Source organism: Strigops habroptila, chromosome 1 (genome assembly GCF_004027225.2).
Source record: "Strigops habroptila isolate Jane chromosome 1, bStrHab1.2.pri, whole genome shotgun sequence".
Lineage (NCBI taxonomy): Eukaryota > Metazoa > Chordata > Aves > Psittaciformes > Psittacidae > Strigops > Strigops habroptila.
In genome coordinates, this window is record NC_044277.2 from 119555556 (window position 1) to 119576613 (window position 21058).

At 35.6% G+C, this 21058-nt stretch overlaps 1 protein-coding gene across 6 annotated transcripts in view; it reads right to left on the reverse strand.

Moving 5' to 3' along the window:
* Window positions 1–315: 315 nt before the first annotated feature.
* The window catches only part of ABCB1 (ATP binding cassette subfamily B member 1), a 54891-nt gene continuing 34148 nt past the window's right edge, over window positions 316–21058 (reverse strand). For 5 of the 6 annotated variants that reach the window (XM_030496981.1, XM_030496961.1, XM_030496950.1 and 2 more), the window contains 11 exons: window positions 20873–20977; window positions 18874–18951; window positions 17358–17441; window positions 16235–16438; window positions 11908–12008; window positions 10002–10142; window positions 7745–7901; window positions 7085–7282; window positions 4668–4874; window positions 2982–3128; window positions 316–1601 (listed from right to left, as the gene is read on the reverse strand). In XM_030496981.1, the coding sequence (XP_030352841.1) occupies window positions 1395–1601; window positions 2982–3128; window positions 4668–4874; window positions 7085–7282; window positions 7745–7901; window positions 10002–10142; window positions 11908–12008; window positions 16235–16438; window positions 17358–17441; window positions 18874–18951; window positions 20873–20977 (1629 nt within the window). In that variant the 3' untranslated portion in view covers window positions 316–1394. Of the gene's footprint in view, window positions 1602–2981; window positions 3129–4667; window positions 4875–7084; window positions 7283–7744; window positions 7902–10001; window positions 10143–11907; window positions 12009–15624; window positions 15738–16234; window positions 16439–17357; window positions 17442–18873; window positions 18952–20872; window positions 20978–21058 lie in introns of those variants that run through there. The other variant, XM_030496989.1, reaches the window with a different exon arrangement.

Consider the following 21058-nt stretch of genomic DNA (forward strand, 5'->3'; position numbering starts at 1 on the left):
TTACTCATGGACAAGAACCTGATTGTATCAAGTAGTACATAAATAGGAAACAAACAAATTTGTTAGTCTAATTGTTTTTCCATCTAAGACAGGAACAACAAAAAAAACAGTTAAGTGATTCAAGAGGAATACAATGAGACTGCATCAATCAACATTCTGGAGAGTGGTTTTAGTACATTGGCAAGCCCAACTGCCTACCAGTTAGGCTGTGTGTGTATAAATATCTACATGTAGATAGGACAGATCATATACATAAATCTCAGGGAATCAGAAATTGCTGTGACAGGAGTGTGGAAGACTGATTAAACAGGCCAGTTTTAAACTCAAAAACAAAACTTTACTGCATAGATATTCATTAACAATATACAGTGCTAATGGTTAGTTCTTAATAATTATTAATCACTATTAGTACATATTCAAAGCAGTTAGTCATCCTAAATTAGCAGCTAACATACAATACCTCAGAGCTGATGGCATGTAATGAGCACCTATGGTTACAGTCCTGGAGAGTCTTAGTCATCAGGGAGATCAGGTTCAAGAGCCCTTCAATGAAGGAAGCTAACATTGAAAAGGATGCCTTCCTTCCCCCTCCTCTAAGCCCAAATTCAAGATTTTCACCTTTTATAAAATACTGTAGTTTTTAGAGGGTTCTTAGCCCTTGACCTCTGAACCCTAGGACATTGGGAGACTTGCAGATACTAGTTTCATAGGCTGCAACAAGTGCCTTGTCTTGCCCAGCAGTTGTGGGTTGTTTTCTTATCTGTTCCTTCATTTCTGTGTAACACTTAGAGCAGTCTTTTCCCAGCTTTTAAGGTTGCACCTCTTGCATGATCAGTAACTGACCATCAATGAGGCAATAGTTCTAGGACCTTTGTTTTCAACCTGCATCCACATGACCTTTGCTGTCATCCCAGGCTAAAACTCCACATCATAACAAAAGACATCTGGCATCAACCTCCAGCTGACCTGCAAGTTCTTGTAACAAGTTGGTAACAAGCCTTGCACAGGTTGAGGTTTGTTCCTGGCATCAGCAAAACACTAATTTTAGTGGGCATTAAATATTTACAGGTTGTTTACCAGACATGCCTGACTACTGTGATTTTGACAGAGTTCAAAGCAAGCTAATATTTATTACATCTGGCTTAGCATGCTTCTACTTTTATGAGTGCAATAGGCTTCTGTGTTGGTCACATAGTAGAGTGGTTTGAATAATGAAAAATAGTATTGATAAAATGGTACATATTTACTTAGTATTTCTTGTTTTCATAGGACTTATGAAAGAGGAAAACCAAAAGTATAAAGACTGTCTATTGATATTGAAATAATTACAGTGACCAAAATAGCAGTATTGAAATAATTACAGTGACGATTCAGAGATAACTACTGCTTTTAATTTACATGTTGCATGACCCTCTTTGAGCATTGACCAGAGAATAGTAGACGCCTTTTAAAGCCAGGAGCTGCTGATGGGTCCCTTGCTCTACAACCTTGCCATTCTGGATTACAGCAATCTTGTCAGCGTTTTGGATGGTGGAGAGGCGGTGAGCTATCACGATGCAGGTGCGACCTTCTCTGGCTTTATCCAGCGCTTCCTGGACAATCTGTGAAATGAACAAACCACAAGGTGAACTATTCTGGCAGCTGTAGTGAGATATACCTCAATTGCCATTCGTGAAGTAAACTGTAATACGACAATGAGGGAAAGGAATATCTGTGGCTTTAGCTTCCTGTTTTAGAATTGGTCTGTGTTGGCAAAGAGTCAAAACTGTCATAGTGGGTGATGCCACAATAGCTAAGAGGATGAGATAGAACCAGGCCCATTACTGAGATGCATGGTAGGAGAACAAGAGAAAATGGTTGAAAACTGTAACAGGGGAGGTTCTGAAAAATATTCACCACAAGGATAATTAAGCATTGGAACAGGGACAAAAGAGACTGTTGAATCTCCCCATATATTTTCAAGGACCCTACTGGACACAGCACTAATCAACCTTGTTTGAATTCAGTATTGGCACTCGTTTGAAGAGGAGGTTAGATTAGAGACCTCCAGAGGTCCCTTCATGGCTGATTAATTATATATGGGAGTCAAGTCAGTAATCTTGGGTCAACTACTATCATAGTTCTCATGATTTCACAGGGAGTCTCATGAATCATGTTTTTATTAAAGCTAGCACTGGCAGAAAAATACTAGTAAGAATCACTGCTTTCTTTTCTTTATTCCTTATATTTATTAATGCAGAATAAAATATGAGATTAAATTTCTGTACCTAGCTGGCACATAATTAAGAAAACAACCCTAGAATTGTTTAATGGCATTTTCCCCTCAAACCTTATGTTTTTATGCCTAGGTTTTATCAAAACTTAGTCCATAGGGTTTGAGATTTTCATATAATAGTATTTTTTATAATATTTGCCTCATTAATAGTATGTACTTTTGTAGAATCTGTTAATTTTCTACAGCTAGCCTGTACTTCTGTTACACCAAGATTATGGCTTTGGGCTTAAAAAAGAAAGAAATGTTCTAGCCATTTTTTCACTGGAAGTTTGCATATTAGCCATGAACACATAGCAAGGACTAGAGAGCAATGGGAGAAGCAAGAAAAAATATGAAAGCAAGATGTGGCAGTTTCGTAGAAAAAAAGTTCTCTAGCAGCATCCTCAGTCTTCTCAGCTTCTGAAGTTTGAGACTTCTGATTCAATTTTGATGGCACTTTCCAATTGAAGCCTGAAGAATTCCAGGCAAAGAAATGCTTTCTTCATTGCTACTTCAACCTGCTTACTGCCACACAGATGCAAAAAAATACAGGTTATTTTTTGGCAAGGAGGAGTAAAACCTTTATATTTGTCTACTGTTAGCATAAATATGTAATTTATATAACCCACCATATTTCCAGCTTTGGGCTTTAGTACGTGGGAGTGAAAACAATAATCATAATACAGACAAACATAGGTTTAGATTCTGGACTCTTGGTTCAAGTTACCTTTTCACTTTCTGTATCTAAGGCAGATGTAGCTTCATCCAGTAGCAGAATTTGGGGTTGACGTACAAGAGCTCGGGCTATAGCAATTCGTTGTTTCTGGCCACCAGAAAGCTGAGTTCCTTTGTCTCCTACGCGGGTATTGTATTTCTAGAAACAATATATTAAGCTTATGCTATGAATGCAAATCAATTCTGAAGCATGTATTTAAGCATACGGACCCTGACATCATGAAGTGCATATTCCATGCCAATAGCTCTCTGAAAACAGATGACCAGCATTGTTATCTGCCACAGATCTACAGTTCTTTCACTAGAAGACTTCTTTGTAGCATCAAGCATTTTATAAATTCAAAGTAACAACCCCTGTAAAGTTGGAAGGCAACATAATTCTCAATCAGGAGACAAAACACCAAAGCTCAGTGATAGTCTGTGACAATACTGGGAATCAAACCCTGAGTTTAAACACTCCAAGCTAGAATTCTAACCAATCAGTTATTCTAACCTGCATTTATTCACCCTGAAAAAAAAAATAGCTATGTATAAGATGTATCAGTTTCAGGCCAAATTCTATACTATATATAGACATAGACATGTCTTTAGACATAGACATGTCTTTGTTTAGACATGTCTAAACACTTTGTTTATATCTATTCTACAGTTTTGGACATTTTGGACATCACGTCTCTGGACAAACTCATGTGTAGGTCACAGTAGTCTTTGAGGTATTACATATTTGGTTGCAAAAAGCACCAAAGTTTCATGAGACATCATTATATAACAGAAGATTTCTCTACAAAGTTTTGGAAAGAGCAGATCCTGATAAATCATTAGAAACTGAACATGATCTGAAAAAATCATGGCTTTTTTTTTTTTAAAAGAAATGCAAAAAGCAGCCAAAGAGCCTGAAATGAAGCTGAATATATACAACGTACAACTAAGCTGGCAAATTCCTCGCTTCAGAAGTTTTGGATACAAGTTGACATAGGTTAGAAATTGATTTAATAAACGCACAGAAGAAAAATTCATCCGGAACTAAATAATAAAACATTATTTCTATCTTAGGAAGTTCCTGAGTCACAAATTATGCAAAGTAAGATAAGACTTAAGGGGGAATGTGACTAAATGTTTAGACTTTTTGAATACTTACTTGTAAATATGTCTTGCTGTTCACTGCCAAGATTTTTTGTATGGCAGACCTTTCATCTGACCCAAGATACTAATTCTTACATTATTATGTGTTGGTCAGATATATATGAGAAAAACTTTCTTAGTATTTTTTTTAACTGTAGGAATACTGGAAATATAAATTCTGACTGTGTAACTGGAAAAAAAGTGTAAGAAAATTGTCAGTCTAGCAGAGTCTTTTACATATGCTTGAGATAAATGGGAGCTTAAAAAGAAATGTTCAACTCTAACAAAACCCATCCCACACTTCCAGCTCTCAATTAGTTGTAATTGTGGATTTTCTTTCCTGGCATGTTCAGCTCTCCACCTGACAATGGAGTCTCCCAGCATAAAAATAAGTATGGTAAACACAATTCAGAAAGGATAAGATTTAAAAATCAGTTTCAGATCTATTTGCATCTCAGGGAATGATTATATTCCAGGGAATCATAAATGGACACAATTTAACCTGCCACAGTAGATCACCTCCAGTTCTGAGTAGGAGAGAAAAAGAATAACTTACATCTGGCAGAGAGTCAATGAAGGAATGGATATTGGCTTCTTTTGCTGCATTAACAATTTCCTCATGTGACACGTGCCGACTGTTGTCTCCATATGCGATGTTTTCACCAATAGTGCAGTCAAACAGGATTGGTTCTTGTGAGACAATACCAATCTGAGCTCTCAGCCACTTGATATTTAGTTCCTTTATATTTTTGCCATCAAACAGCTGATAAACCAAACATTTTAAATTTCAGTCACATGGCTATATGTGTATTTGAGATTTACTGTAAATTCATACACAGAAGTTGTACAATTGCAGCTCTTTCCTTAGAGATACCATATTGAAAGCTCACATAGTGCCTTGCCCTCCTTCTCTATGCTCCAAAATTTTCTAAGGGCTATCATGTAGAAGTGAGGATAGTCCCTTCTGCTGCTTCAGGCCTTTTCTTTGCTTCAAGATTTAATGAGGATTTTGAAGACAGTGGAAGATAGGATATGCTGAGACAACATCAGATAACGTTGGGTAAAGTTCTGTCCTTTCTTTCTTCAGCATGAAAACTTTCCTCTATCTCGCATATATATTCCCACTGAAGGAACAGATTGGCAGCAGTATTCCATTTAAATAAAGGAAGAGGTGGGTTTATTCATTCACACATTTGTAAGCCAAGCATCCAGTCTTAAATTTAATTGTGATGTAATGCCTGACAATGGACAGATTTACTTCTGGATTCCTTACGATGTCATTTGCAGCCAGTTTTCTTTATTGGCATCTCTGTCACACTTTTGAAAATTCGGCTACTGAGTTGCTATCTCATAGATAAATGACAATAGAATTTTTTTTCTGGATAGATCAGTTTCATAATTATACAAGTCATACCAACTCAGGCACAAATATACCAGGTCATCAAGAGGGCTGTTACATATCCACTAGAATTGCTCAGTACAGTGCTCAGGCTCTGTGACATGATCAGCTGGATAATTGAAGAGCTGTCCCCTTCATAGCATGGCTACTGGACATGATTAATCTACTAATTCCAGTTTGTGCTGGAACAGCCAATTGACAGCCAATATAATTGTTTTTCAAAGGAAGGAGATCATAAGAACCTGATTCAAAATCCACTGAAATGAGTGGCAGCGTTTCTACATATGTGAATGTAAAGGCAGGGAGGAAAGCCAGAAGGGTGAAATTGCTTTCAACTACATTGGTATTTGCCATCTCTTTTCCTTAGAATTCCATTGGATTTGCAGGTTGCTAAGGCCTTCTCCCTGTTCTTCATTTGATGTGAAAAATCACTGATGAAACTAAAGAACTCAGTTATTATGCATTTTGGATGCACCATACCCAATAGCACAACTTTTAGGCATAGTTCCTCTCTTTTCCAGACTGTCACAGTGCTCACTGTTGTGAACAGCTGCTCTTTTGAGAGTTAGTGCTTGTAAGCATACACTCCTTTCACTCAGTTCACAGCGCAACTCAGCATGTGAATTAGCCCACTGCTTTTGTGGTTTCTACACTAGAGGTCTGTGCTTTTCCCTTCAGTAAACCATTGTTGGTTATTTATGGATACAAGGTCAAAACCATCAAGTGATGAAGTTGCACTTGGTTAAACATGCTTTTGAGGCACCTATGCTGCTTCTTTCTACACATCAGTTTGCTACACTGAACCTGTTTGGACATTTCCAAACTCAAAAAGATCTTGCCCGTTGCATCTAGGCCTTATTTAAGTATTGCTTTACCTTTTGTGAGCATGTCTGCAAAGTCAGCTTCTGAAATCCTCCTTATTCTCACCTCACCCAATCCAAAATATATGGGTTCTTTTTCAAACAAAATCTCTGAGCACATTTATGCCAAAGAGAAAACAGCAATAAACAATACCGTTATGTGAAAAAATATGTAAAGTTGCTGAATAAGTAGTGTGGGAAGACCTAGATGTATTTTAAACCAAAATTACTAGGAGTATTCACAATCTGTAACTTGGTAAGTGGGCATACTCTGAAAGATGCTTCTGAGAAGTAAAAATTCTGATAAAAATATTTTTTGTCAATATTCACTGTTTTAGGAAAGAAAAGATGGCAAATTCTACTACTGCATTATACAGATGTAGATACATATATTTAATAACTTCTGAAGTGTTCTTAACATAAAAACCTAAGGAAATCCGCTCTGAACCCAAAGCCATCATTAGGCTGTGCATCAGGCATATTTTTACCATGCAGATTTTGTTTCATTAATTCATTATAATGTGAGAAACAGGGCCTTTTCCCATTATATTATTCATCACATTTAAATAAAGAGCTCTGATAAGCCACTGTTTGTCTTTAACATTAAAAATATGTTAAAAATAAAACTAGGCATATCTATTATACTTTATCACATCAAACCACATAAGCACGCCCTCGCTTAGCATGTTGACATGTTCTTTCAAAAATACTTACCATTTCTCCATTAAGTGGATCATAAAATCTCTCAAGCAGCTGAATTACAGTGCTCTTTCCACAGCCACTGCTGCCAACAAGAGCCAGAGTTTGTCCCTTTTCTACTTTTAGATTCAAACCTTGGAGGATTTTGACACTTGGTCGGTTTGGGTAGTTAAATGCCACATCTTTGATCATTACGCTTCCTCCAAACGTTTCCTACAATTGAAATAATGTCACTGGTACATCTTTAAGATGATTTGACAGGGGATTCAAACAGAATTGCAGAAGTCCTTCCCTCCCTCCGCCCCGCTCACTGAAATCAACAGTTTTTTATTTTTGGGAATGCTGACTTCAACCCAGTGATCAGAATCTTTGTGAAGCTATAAAATCCAAGTACAGCACTGAACTACTTTGAAAATGCTCATGATTCTCCTAGTTGGATTCCACACAAGTTGCACCTTAACCAGATCTTTGACACAAATAACCTTTAGGCAGCATAGGCAAAAGCTGGACTCACAATAGAGAATGTAGTCCATATTGTGTTTAGGTAAAGTGCTGAGAATACATGGAGATAAGGAAGTAAGCAAAAGGAGAAGAAAAATCAGTTTGAAGTGAGTGAGAAGAATACTGTCCATATCGGCAATAAATAATATCACCCATTACACTTGGCTTACTTACAGGCTTCTCTCCTTCCTCGCTGTAACTATCTATTGAGGGTACTCTTTCGAACAGCAGAAACAAGTGGGCTGCTGATACCTTTGCTTTGGCATAATCGGGAGCAAAAGAGCTGCTTTGTCCTAATGCCATTGCACCAAATACAACAGCTGAAAACACTCTATAAAAAGAAATCGGGGGAAAAAAAGAATCAATAAAGAGAAAATGAAGAAAAAGTCAATGGAAATGGGACTCCAGTCAACTTTTTCTTTTACTCAGAGAAAAAAGAGGGTTACATTTATAAAGAATAAAATAGTAACTAACTATTACTGCTTTAATTACTCATTTAGCTCCAGAAATGTCTTTTTATTCTCTTTTAATGACGCGAGATAAACAAGCCTCCATTCCAAATTCAATGTTTTCGTTAATTATTAGCACTAATTTCTTTAGTTATTAATACTGGTTAAGTGTATTAAGTCTCAGCTGGGGCTAGGAGGAAAGTGGTGAATGGATGGTAAAATTGTTACTCTAATCCTGTTCCAACACTGCTGTGGTTTCCTCTCTATAGTTCAATGACCTCTGAAAGTTAGTGATTAATTTTTAAGGCATCAATGAAAATAAGAAATCAAGCATGTAATAAGGTGACAATAAAGATTTAATTTGCTATCGCAGCTCTGCTGGAAAGAAACTGAAGGGTTCACAACACAAAAAAGAGGACTGAAAACTGTGCTATTATTGGTTTATGGTGAATGTAGATTATCTTTACAGGCTACATTAGAATGGTTTAAGAACCTGATGTACTCAGGTATTAATTACTGCCACACCACATAAGATTTTACTCATCACTGAGAAGGGGAAATTGGCATATGAGAATTCTTAGCCTGTGTTAAGGCAAAGTAAAATAAGTTAATTTATTATTTTTATGTATTTTCATTTCAGCTTTATAAACTAATCTGTTTTATTCTGCATTTGAAGAACTTTGAAGGGCTCACACAGTATTGGTCAGATAATCCCTTCCCAATCTAACTGAGCCACTAGAAGTGCACTCACTGAGCTGGCTAGAGATGTTCAATTAGCAGTTGGGATGCAGACACTTTCTAATATCTAATATCAGTCAAAATGAGCTGTGTTATTTACCTTTAATCAGCTTGCCAACAAAAAGAAATTGTATTGATCAGCCTTTCTTAGGTATTGAGGTCACTGATATCCATACTGGTAGAATCTTACTCTTTTCATCCTTGTTTCCATGGGCCTGTATTGAGCTATTGCCTTTTAAATTACAAATTATATTTATTCCGAGTTTATGTACGATATAGAAGAATGGGACTTCGGTTATGATAGGGGCTCTTAGGTATTATGGCAAATGATCAGATAAACAGTGATTATAAACCCAAAATATAAAACTAAGAAGCTAAGTATAAGCTATCATTTTAAAATTACTCCTTTAACTTTTCTACAGTTTCTGCCCTTAAAAGCCTATATAAAGTGCCCTCAGAGACAAATAATTGTACTATTCCTTGTATAATTTCAGATTGAAATGGATACACTTTCTAAGAATACTGTAAATCAGAATCATGTTTTATTTGCAGTACCTGTCTAAATTAAAAATAAAATGCTCCACCTGACTATGGGTATGTGCAATGCTCTACATAGTGTTCTTACATTCATGGTTCATACTTTCATTTCCCACACAAAATTGCTTGATTGAAGTGAACAAGCTTCTTATCAGAATGTCATCTAAAATAATTCAGTTATCCTTCCCTTTTAGTGAACAGCGTCTACTTTACGGAATCCTGTTCTCCAATTATTTAACATGTATTTTAGAGAAGATTTCAAATTTCAATTAATAAACCTGACACAGAAATAACAAAGATGCTGATGACCTATTCTTTAAAAAGATTTTTATAATATTACTATGCTTCAATAAACAGGTACAACTATGTTTTTTACAGAACATACAGAGGACCTCACAGCTACATGAACAATAGGATTGTGAGAATAAACAAAGTGGCATAAGTAGGATACTGTTTCAAACTCTGGAAAACATAATGGTCCCAAATAAATACAGAAAAAGAAATTCAAAATCAGGTCTATCTGAACAGCTCAGATTCTGTAGTCACCTAGAGTATCTACTTTGTAATATGCTTTCATTATATTTAATTACAGAAGAAGAATTTGCCTGTTTTCTTATAGCTTACTCAATGGATTAATGATATCTCCAGCAGTAAACAAAGATGATTGTCTGGACTGACAGAAAAAATATTGCAAAAGAGATACTTACAAATATACACTTTTATAGTCCATGTGTCCATTTGTGACTAGATAGGCACCAAATCGGAAACAGCCAGCATAGGTAAAGAACATCATTGCTTGTGAAAGGGCAAAACAAAATCCAAATATATGTGCCTTCTTCACAGAATTTCTGTAAGAAAGGATGCATATTTTCATAAAAATGTGCAACCATACTGAAGTCCTGGTATGCAAAAACCGATTAATTGACTTTAGATAATACTGATATGGGTGGGAACTATACTCAAATAACATGATCCTTTGTCTCCTATTAGACTGTGTTGAAGAGAAAGTTTTGTTTCCAGAATTTTATTTACTTCCAAGAACAGCTTGGAATATGGGTGCAGAAAAAGATGACTGCTATGTATAATTATTGTCTTACCGCCACATAGTTTGAGTGTTAAAACACTTCACAGTTCAGTCCATGATTACCACTTTGAAGATGTAAATAACACATGTGAAATGGTACTACTGGATCACTTAAGAGGGGAAAAAAAAAGAGCAGAACTCTTAGCTCACCTGCAGCTAAAGCCAAATTTTTGTATCTTTTTTTCTTTACTCGCAATTTTATGTTGAACAAGTAACAAAGATATTAACCAGTTCAATACTATATACTTGAAAATCTGTTTCTTTTCAATGTAATCAGTCAAAATTCCTCTCTCAGATAAGATTAAGCCTGCAAGTATGAGGCAGAAATTAGATTTTGGATGATAAAACTATGCCTATAACTAAAAGCAAGGCAGAGAGAAAATTTTCTGTAACTATGAATGATACCAGAAAAAAAGAAAGAAAATATTTTAATGATATTGATGCTATTCATAGGTCACAACTGTATGGTTCGTTCTGGAAAAAACCCAAACCAATACAAACAGAAGCCAGATTCACAAGTGCAGGTTTTGTTGACTAAGAGGTGGTTGTGACTTCTGACAGATTTGTGTATTAATCCAGTAAAACAGAAGGCCTAAGCTGAATTTTTATAAAATAGAATCTCATCGCCTAATCAGTGGCTTAACATGCACTGAAACATTAACTGAAAAATCCGTGTCTTACCTCTTCCAGACAAATTGACCATAGGGCGGTAAATTCTTATTTATACTAGAACAACATTAAGATGATAGTCTTGGAGCAATCCCATCAATGTCACCTTGAGAATGGTTAGGCGCTGTTCTGCACATTGTGACATACGGACTCAGAACCCAGCAGCCTAAGAAAAAACCTAAGTAATATCTTTTATGTCCTGCACTGTGCTCTAACTACTCAGCTATGACGGTGAATGTATTAGCAGCACCCCTACTTGTCTCCCATTATATCTATGTACATATGCTGTCATTTCCTTTACTTTTCTCATGGATGTCTGGAAATGAAACATTTCATTCTGGAGGAAATAAAAATCTAATCGACAGTATCTTTTTAGTTTTTCACTTTTTAAATTTTGATTTAGCCCAAGCAGATTTTTATTCCTTTTTTTTTTCAGTCGCAAATAAATAATTATTCCAATGTTTTCAATCTTATTCATATTTTGAAAAAGGGATTAATGAAATATTCGGTTTACATTTTTAAAAGTTTTCAACAATATATAAAACACTTCAGGTGGGAGTTCAGATTAGCTGACTTCTGAAGCTTGCTTAAAACTAACATTTTTCCAAAGTAAGTGACATCACAATAGAAGATACTCATATTATCACAGAAAATTAATTAAATCAAAGAACAAAAATGTTGGCTGTTGGTTGTATTTGTTAATAAAAATATGCAAAATATTTACATTAATTCTGAGTTATTAAATTACACATTAAATCATACACAGTAACAAATAAATCCATGTTTGTTCAAGTAAATGCTTGTAATTTATTCTATTATTTAAGTACTGATTTTTTTTAGCTTAGTTGTTGTTATTATACCTGTATGGTACCTGCAAATGATCTCCATACATTGACTCAAATTTTCTTTCTTGGGTCAAACTAACAACAGTTCTAATATTTTCTATCGCTTCTGTGGCAATCTGCAATAGGAACACAAACATTTTAATCAAAAGTTAAGATTTATGTTGCAATTCTTTATCCTAAAGTAATAAGAAGATTCTGCTAGAAAATAATTTTGTATTTTATTGTAATTGTTCTCAAAATAATCAACCTTTGATACCAAAAGTAAGTTTTTCACACTTTTGTTTTTATGACAGGTAGATTTTCTGATGATGCTTAGGATTTTCTGGGAAGACCTCTTTAATGTCCTCCAAATAAGTAGTGAAAAACAGTTAGACAGCAGTTACATTTATGAAGAAGATACTCAAGAAGAAAAACAGCACTTTAGCATTCAACTTGCAGCCCACTGAGTTTGGGCTATAATAAAAAAGTCAAAGTTACTTCTGTGTTTAAAGCCTAATTTAGATCTCTGCAGTAAATATTTGATCTGATCAATAATACCTTCTTCACACTTGCAGATTCTTTAGACTTCAGTCATTTGCGTACAAAGGATCAAGCTGGGGAGAGGTTTGGGGTTTTTTCCCAAGAGACTGACAATGTTTTTTAACATCTTAAAACTTACAAAAATTCAATCTTAATATTATTTTATATTTTAATTTTAGAAAGCATAGAATAGGTATGCATCTATTTTACACAGCACTATTACTGCATTTGGTGTGTTATATAGCTTATATTTTCCCTAAAGCTCTTTAAGAACCAGTGTTTTGGAACACTGTGCTTCTCTGAAGCTAGTTCCTTGAACCCCCTCTGTTTTGAGCTCATTCCTAGAATTCAGCAAAGGCCTTGTTCTGCACTAAGCTTTCTGAACTGAGCACTTACACAAAAAGCAGCAGAGAAGCTTCAGGGAGAAGCACAAGCACTTTTAATAAGTTATTGTACTACAACAGGCCTGTTAGTCTCACTTCAGTGCCTGGTAAAATCATGGAGAAGGTTATTCTGGGAGTTACTGAAAACCCTTGAGAGACAATGCAGTCATTAGTCATAGCTAGCATAGGTTCATGAGGAGAAAGTCCTGTTTAACTAACTTGACTTCCCTTTATGACAAGGTCACCTATGTAGTTGACCAAGGGAAGCCAGTATATGTGTGGGGCTTTTTTTTTTTTTTATTTTAGCAAAGCTTTTGACATTGTCTCTTACACTATCCTTCTGGACAGGATTTCCAGTGTACAGCTAGACAAGTCCATAATATGCTGGGTGAACAATTGGCTGATGGGTTGGGCTCAAAGTGTTACAGTAAATGGAGTTACCCAGCCACTAATGGGTTCACCAAGGCTCAATTTTAGGGCCAGTGCTCTTTAATGTTTTTATAAATTATCTGGATGCAGGAGTCAAATGTACACTAAGTAAGTTTGGTGCTGATACTAAATTAGGAGGAGTTGTGGACTCCCTCAAGGGTAGAGAGGCCTTACAGGGAGATTTGAATAGACTAAAGAGCTGGGCAGTTACCAACCATATGAAATTTAGCAAGAGCAATTGCCACATTCTGCACCTGAGACAGGATAATCCTGGTTACACATAAAAATTAGGGGATAAGATAGAGCAGCCCCACAGAAAGATTTGGAGGTTTGGGTTGATGGCAAATGGAGTAGGGGTCAGCAGTCTGCCCTGGCAGCCAAAAGGCCATCCATGTCCTGGGGTGCATCAAGAACAGCACAGCTAGGCAGTCGAGGCAGGTGATTGTCCCACTGTACACTGCAATGGCGAGGTCCCACCTTGAGTGCTATGTGCGGTTTTGGGCACCTCAATATAAGAAGGACATCAAGCTGTTAGAGTGTGTCCAGAGGAGAGTGACCAAGACAGTGAAAGGACTCAAGGGCAGAACCCATGAGGAGCAGCTTAGGCCATTTTTTTTTCTGTTTATCTTGCAAAAAGGAAGGCTGAGGGGTGACCTCATCACAGTACACAACTTTTTCAAGGGGGGCAGCGGAGGGGGAGGTGCTCCAGAGAGCTCCAGAGAGGATCTCCTCTCTCTGGTGACCAGTGATAGGGCATGAGGAAATGGAATGAAGCTGCATCAGTTCATATTGGATGTTAGGAAAATGTTCTTCACTGGGGACACTGGTGGTTGGTCACGGGAACAGGCTCCCCAGGGAAGTGGTTGTGACACCAAGCCTATCAGAGTTCAAGGAGAGTCTGGATGACACTCTTAGTCATATGGTTTAAAAGTTTTAGGTAGTCCTGTGAGAAGCAGGGAGTTGGAGCTTCTAATATGAGATATTCTATGAATCTGATTCTATGAACAGAATGAAATTCTGTTCTGAAAATTGACCCTGTAAATTTTCATATAGGACACCAAAGTTATGGCAATTCACCACACAGTTCAAATGCCTACAGTTTAAAACAGAAAAAAAAAAATATCCTCCACACCACACTACTTAGTTTTCTAAATTCTCTAAATCACAGACCTGAAAGCATTTTTCTTCATGAACTGTTACCAAAGATTTTTAAACTGTGGTACTGTTATCTTTGTTCTAAAATATAGGGATATAATTATCTTATAGCCTCAGTAATGCTTGTGCCACTGTTTGAAAATTTGCACATAATTGACTAATTCATTGATTTCAATGCAATACACAATGTTAATGATTACAAAGAAATTAAATAGATTTTTTTCTTCTTAGTTATATTGTCTCATCAATACTCAAAGGAGTAGTCATTTTTTTTGTTAGTAACGTAGCTTCAGCAACCTTTTGCAGAAAGCAGATTTTCCAAATAGAACGCCATAGTCATTGAAGAAAACTGCTTTTTTTAAAAACGGTCATTGAATAAAATGCCTGTAGTCTAGTGTAGTCTAGGTAAAATCACATTTTTTTGTAACACTTGTGTTAATTCTTCACAATCTGCCACATTAGGAAAGGCTCTAGTGCCTATTCCAATAATTGTCAACTTTTTTTCTGTTGTATCTTACAACAAAACAATATGAAATAAATGCTCAGTCATTATAAAGAAGAAGCAGAAGAAATGTAGTCAGTTGAAAGGAAAGGAAATGCATCCTTTGGCTTGTATGAAAAAGCCCATGGAAAGATCATTACGCACAATTCCCTGTAGACTTGGAGGGACAAAGATGTTTTTCAGAATGCTTATCTACAGACATAATAGAAGGAAATAAAACCCATTTAGTAGGTAGGAGTCACAGGGCAGGAGGTGGAGGAGGCATCAAATCCAGATTAAGACATATGAATTTAGGTGTCTAAGCTACCAGTGTAGTCAATGGATACCCATTCAACAGAACTAGAAAGCAGTTCAGTTGCCTATGCATTATGTGCCTACCAGTCTCTTTCTGCAGGATCGTTGACTGGAGAGGGAAGGACTCTAATTCAACTGCCCACCCTGTGCCATTTGAGATGCTCTAGGATACTCAAGGTATTTGGGTAAGGCACAGCAGATATGACATAAAGCATAGAGTAAACCCATATCCTTTTGAAATGGCAGCTAGAGACCACCCAGAGACTATTGCATCTCTAATAACAATAAAGGGACATTAGACTGCTAGCAAATATGCAGATACAAACATTTAAACACTAAATCTGAAGGTTAATACAATTCCTTATATGCACGGCCTTAGATAAATTATTTTCTTCTCAACAACTTTTAAAAAACAGTGGGACATAAGAAGGGATTTTAGGAAAATTTTACTTTGAAGAGAGCAATATCTGGGAAGTGATGAAATAGTTGTTCTGTCCCAGAAGGGTTTTTGGAATGAATTGACATTAAATGCCTTCATCTAATTTCTTAAACAAGAGTCTAGCCTTCTCGGTTTTCAGTTTTTCCACTCAGGAAATAAAGGAATGGCAAACAGACCCATAAAGCAGTGGATATATACATATTATCCCTGCAAACATCAATAAGATGAAAGAGAAGGAAAAAAACCAGCAGTATAATATATGTAAGACAGATGACACGCCAAAAAGGGATGACGGAAAAGAAAAAAGAGAATGCCAAAATGAGGAGGGTTGCAAAATAAGGAAAACAGAGATGATCAGAACAGGAAGGAGAAAATAATATGCCTGAGTAGTGCTTAGAACATTCGGGGGTTTACCCAGAATAAATATCGGTTAGTAATATTCAATTATTATTGAAGAAGTGTTATGCTCTGTAGGTCTATGAGTGTAACTACATAGAGTTTAGCTGTCTCTGGAAGTTATGTATTATGATATGCTCTTGTATTTCAAAGTAATACATCCATCAACAATGCTTTGGTAAGTATGACTGTATACATTACAGAAATAAACTTCTCTAGACCCACCTTTCCTGCAGCTTCCAGCTCTTCTTTATCTTTTTTAGTATGCCCAGCCAACATCTTCATTTCAATCATTCCTGCCACTGCAATGATTGGCACGACAGCTAAAAGTAGCAGGGTCAGCTGCCAGCCATAAACTAGTGATATAATAATTCCAGTCCCCAGGTTAGCAACGTTTTGGGCAATTAATGCCAATCTGACACCAGTTGCCTGGAGGAAGAAAAAACAGACTTCTTGCTAAAGTAAATCTTAAATTTACTTTATCAAAAAATTGCATCTTAAATAAGGAAAGCATTTTCATCTATAATATTCCTGATTCTCAAGACAACTATTTAGAAAGTCTTAGCTCAGTTTTGTTATATTTCAAAATGGGAGTTTCTTAAATGATTGTGTAAAAAATCATCTAGATCACATTTAATTCTTCTCTCTCCATATTCTGATTACTTAAATTTGCACTGTAATTTCTAAATTCTGCTCCTGAAGCTGAACAGGCTTTATCCATATCACATATTTATATTTACAGGTAAATATTAAGACCTGCCAGATTTTGTAGATCATGCAGCTAGCTTTAGAAGTCATCACCCAATGAAGAATAAATTTAAATATTTAACTTCTACTATGGAAATAAGGCCAAAGATATTACAGAACTCCCCAGTTCAGTGAAAAAGCATATAACTTCATGTAGCAGTAAAAATTTACTTAAGCATACACAAATAATTACATGAAGTGCTCTTTAGACTAATATTAGGGACCCCTGAAGGTCCACAAATTACTTCTAAAGAATCTCCAGAAAGTAACAAGGAGGAAGTCTATTGCTACTATGTCTATTTTTCTTTTTCATGTAAGGAATCTGTACAATCAAAAAAATAGCAGGTTATAAACTGATCAAATTTAGATGTGTATCTTTAGGTAAATAAGATCTCTCTAAAAAGACTTTTATCTAAAGAGATTCCCAGTTAATTTGTTTAGTAATGAAGATTACAATACAGCACAATAGTAAACTTACAAAAAGATATACTTGGAAAATATTTTGTCGAAGTGAAGACTGTTAGCCAGCCACTCAAACCCAAGCTGCAACTTCATTGCATACTAATCCAAATATGAAAATTCAAAGTAAAACCTTACTTACTCCTTTCACTTGTGAGGCATCATTAGCAAGTCTTGTAGTTAATGCTCCAGTGCTATTTTTAGTATTATCAAACCAGCTCATGTCCTACAATAAGAAACATTTTTCTTAGGACCAGTCTTTGGACATTTCGTATAAACCACAAAGTAAAACTGAGATCTACCTAATATAACTGAGCTTATTGGCAGAAGAATATGTATCTGGAAGTGCATCTCTTCTGCATATTTAATTAGTCTAATCCCTTCATTGCACAGACAATGTTTCTAGAAAAAAGTGTATGCTTGTGGACAGCCTGATGTGTACACTGTCACTGCTGAGAAGGAAGGAGAGTAGTCTGGAGGATTCCCAGATCCAAAATTTACCCTCTCCCACTACTGCAGAAACTGCATCTGCTTGGAGAAGATGACTCTTCAGTCATACTCCTTCACAATTGCAAAGCTGTTTGAGGGTCAATTAATGTATGGCATTCTCAGGATGAAAACTCCCAGTTCATTGCTTGTTTTGAAGAGGCTTATTTGGAAGCTATGAGACAAACCAACCAACCAAACTGGTCTATCTGATCATAGTCAACTGTTGGGGTCAGGTACACTGTTTATAATTTATTCACCATGTGACCAAATATCTGATTCAAACTTTCATGTGTAATATGCATTGAATGAAAACCTGGTGATGCAATGCAGGCATTTGTGACCTCAAGCCTCAACTGTAAGATTGCTCTTTCATTAGTTTTTCAGTGAGGCTGGTCTATAAATCATAGTTTTCCAGACTACAACAGCTTCTTGTCCGCACTGCAAATGGTCATGTTCACATGAATCAAATTCTGTGTCTACATGTAGCTTTATGTGCAAGACACAAAACCCCAGAAATATTATATCATGTATTTGAAAATCTAAAATACCGATCCTGAAATCATGCAAGATTAAGGCCAATTTAGATAATTACATTAGTTACTTGAAACCACTATGAAATATTTATATTTTAATTCACTGAAAGTGGCTTTAAATTTAAGTATGCAATCTCACTATTGTATTAATACACAACAATTGTAGATTTAGGAACTCTTTGAAGGAGTCCTTCAAGAAATAAATAAAAACATATCTGTACATATTACAATTTAAATCAGACATTTGAACTAAGAGTTACAATATAAGCTGCATTGCCATTTTATTTCTTTAGGGGAGAAAGTGCACCAAGAAAGCAAAGCAGGCAAATGAACATGTAATGGGATATTGCTAGTGTACATCAACCTATCAGGCCATAGTAACTTGGCTGTAAATCTAAGTCCTTGCTAGGAGTACATAAAAAGCTCTTCTACTTGCATTGATTTAAGACCCTCCCTCTAAGGATACTTTGCTTAACCACGTGTAACTAACCAAATTGGTTTCTAGACTGATTTAAAGAATATTCTCTGTAGGCAAGTCATAGCATGATAGAATAATGTAGAATACAGTTATTTTATGATATCTATGCAATTAATTAGTTTTAAAACCCTAGAAATAAAAATATTTATTTTCTTTACCTGCCTAAGCATTGCTTTAAATGCCATGAATCGAAGCCTCATTGTAAGAATTTCTCCAGCTTTGCCAAATGTGAAACCCTAGTTGAGAAAAGGTACAATGCTTAGCATACTGTTACATTGTTTGTGCTTATTCAATAAATATTTTAGATACATTGCCTCTACATTGTCAAAGTACAAAATACTGCATTCCCGACTGCACTAAGCAAATATAAAACCAGGCTTAATATTCATAAATTCTAATAGGTTCACTGTACAACATTCAAATAGTATTTATCAAAAACATATGTAGAATATAGTGTTATTTCCCAGCACTGCTTCACCGCCACACTTCAAGTAAAAGATCATTAATCACCCCTTTGACTTCATTTTTGTATGAGTTGATTGAAGTCAGATTTAAACAAGTGGCTTTTGGGCTGTTCATTTTAGGTTAAAGATATCATAAGGCAATCTGGATTCACTGAAGTCAAATGCAAATTGCCCATTGATTCCAACAGTAAGATTTCTTCCCTGTGATCCTCACACAACCTGACATAGCAATCAGCAGTAATACATCAGTGATGTTTTATAATGACTTGTAGCCACATATATAAATCAATTAAAAAGATTAAAAAGGAAATATACTGGTTAAAATTTTGGGAAGATACACTCTTCCTACATTTTACTATGACAACAGAGTTTATAATTAGCTTTGTTTAGCTCACTAGGACCTTTATGTGATTACAGATATTAATTGTTTGGAATCTACTTTTGTGAAATTGAATACTGTTATAATACAAACCACAGGTGGAAGTGTACTATGTTATACTAAGAAAAATTACCATGGCATATTCCAATTAGCAAATACTTTTCAGTTAACTTTGATCATTATCTTTGCTGTGTCAGTAAATTTGCACAGGTATGTGACCTCTTAGAAAAAATCACAAAAGAACATCAGAGAATGGGTGCTATATAAAGAAATTAGAAGAATTTTTCAATTTTTTTTCATTCTCACTAATTTGGGAGTGTTCTATCTCAATAAACTCTTCCCACCCATATTTAAAATATTATATGAACATTTATAAATTGAGCAAACCTATCATAGCCATCTACAACTCAGTCTTCTATACTCAAGGCCTTCTTGAATGCATGTGCAACAAGACAATTCCATAAATAAACAAGGTGGTTTTTGCAAGAGATTGTTTATGCTGCTGTCCCAAGTGCTCTTCATTATTTCACTGTGTAGGCTCATTCAATGGATAAAACTATACAAACATTCAGAAACTATAAACCAGACTATAGATGAAAATATTACAACGCCAAAGTTTGCTCTTGTATGATTACTACTTTACCATGGCACTGCTGGAGCAGTTAGATATATATAAGAATTAGAGAAAAGTTAAAAAACTTTTATTTAGGAAATTGAGATGGCTATGCAAATCAGTGAGAGCAGGGTATGAGGTATAACTGTTCAACCATTAGTATTTTAGCAGGAAGAGCTGAATATCAGCATGATGGGGTTTACTTGATTAACTGGGCCAGGGAATCTTGGGGCGTGGTCCCATAAGATAAGACTTGAATGGGGAAGGGGTTAGGGGAGTAAAAAATTGGAGATCTTAAGGCAGGAGATTGGAAGATTTGAAATTATAACAGATTCAAACAGAAAGGCTTGAGAATGAGAAAGCAGTAGTATAGTGTAAAGACTTGAGAGGCTGGCTGTTAGGTGGCAATGGAAAAAGAGAGAGAGAATCCAAAGTTTCATGCCAAGATGTGTTTGACTGGTGAAGAAGACAGGAAGTTCTGAAGTTAAGAGGTCAGAATAGGTTGGAAGGTCTCTAACATATGAAAAGGTCTAGGTCAAAAAAGATATAGTTCAGCACAAGGCACATCTAGACCTATAAATGGGGGTTCTGGCTTGAATTGGAGAAATTGTATTAAGAAGATACAAATTTTCAGTGTATTTTAGATCTGGTTTCTAAAACATGATGAACAATCATAATAAAGCTAAAATAATAAAACATACCTGAAAAAAGAAAGTGAAAAAGGAAATGATCCCAATTACTAAAAACAGCACTGAATACAAGTTGCTCTTTTCTCGTAAAACGTTCTTGTCAGTTTCTGAAAAGATCTATAAAATAATAGTTAAAACAACATTTTTTTTAATCAACTAATAATCTAAAATACTTCCATCTTTCTCAGTAACTATGTT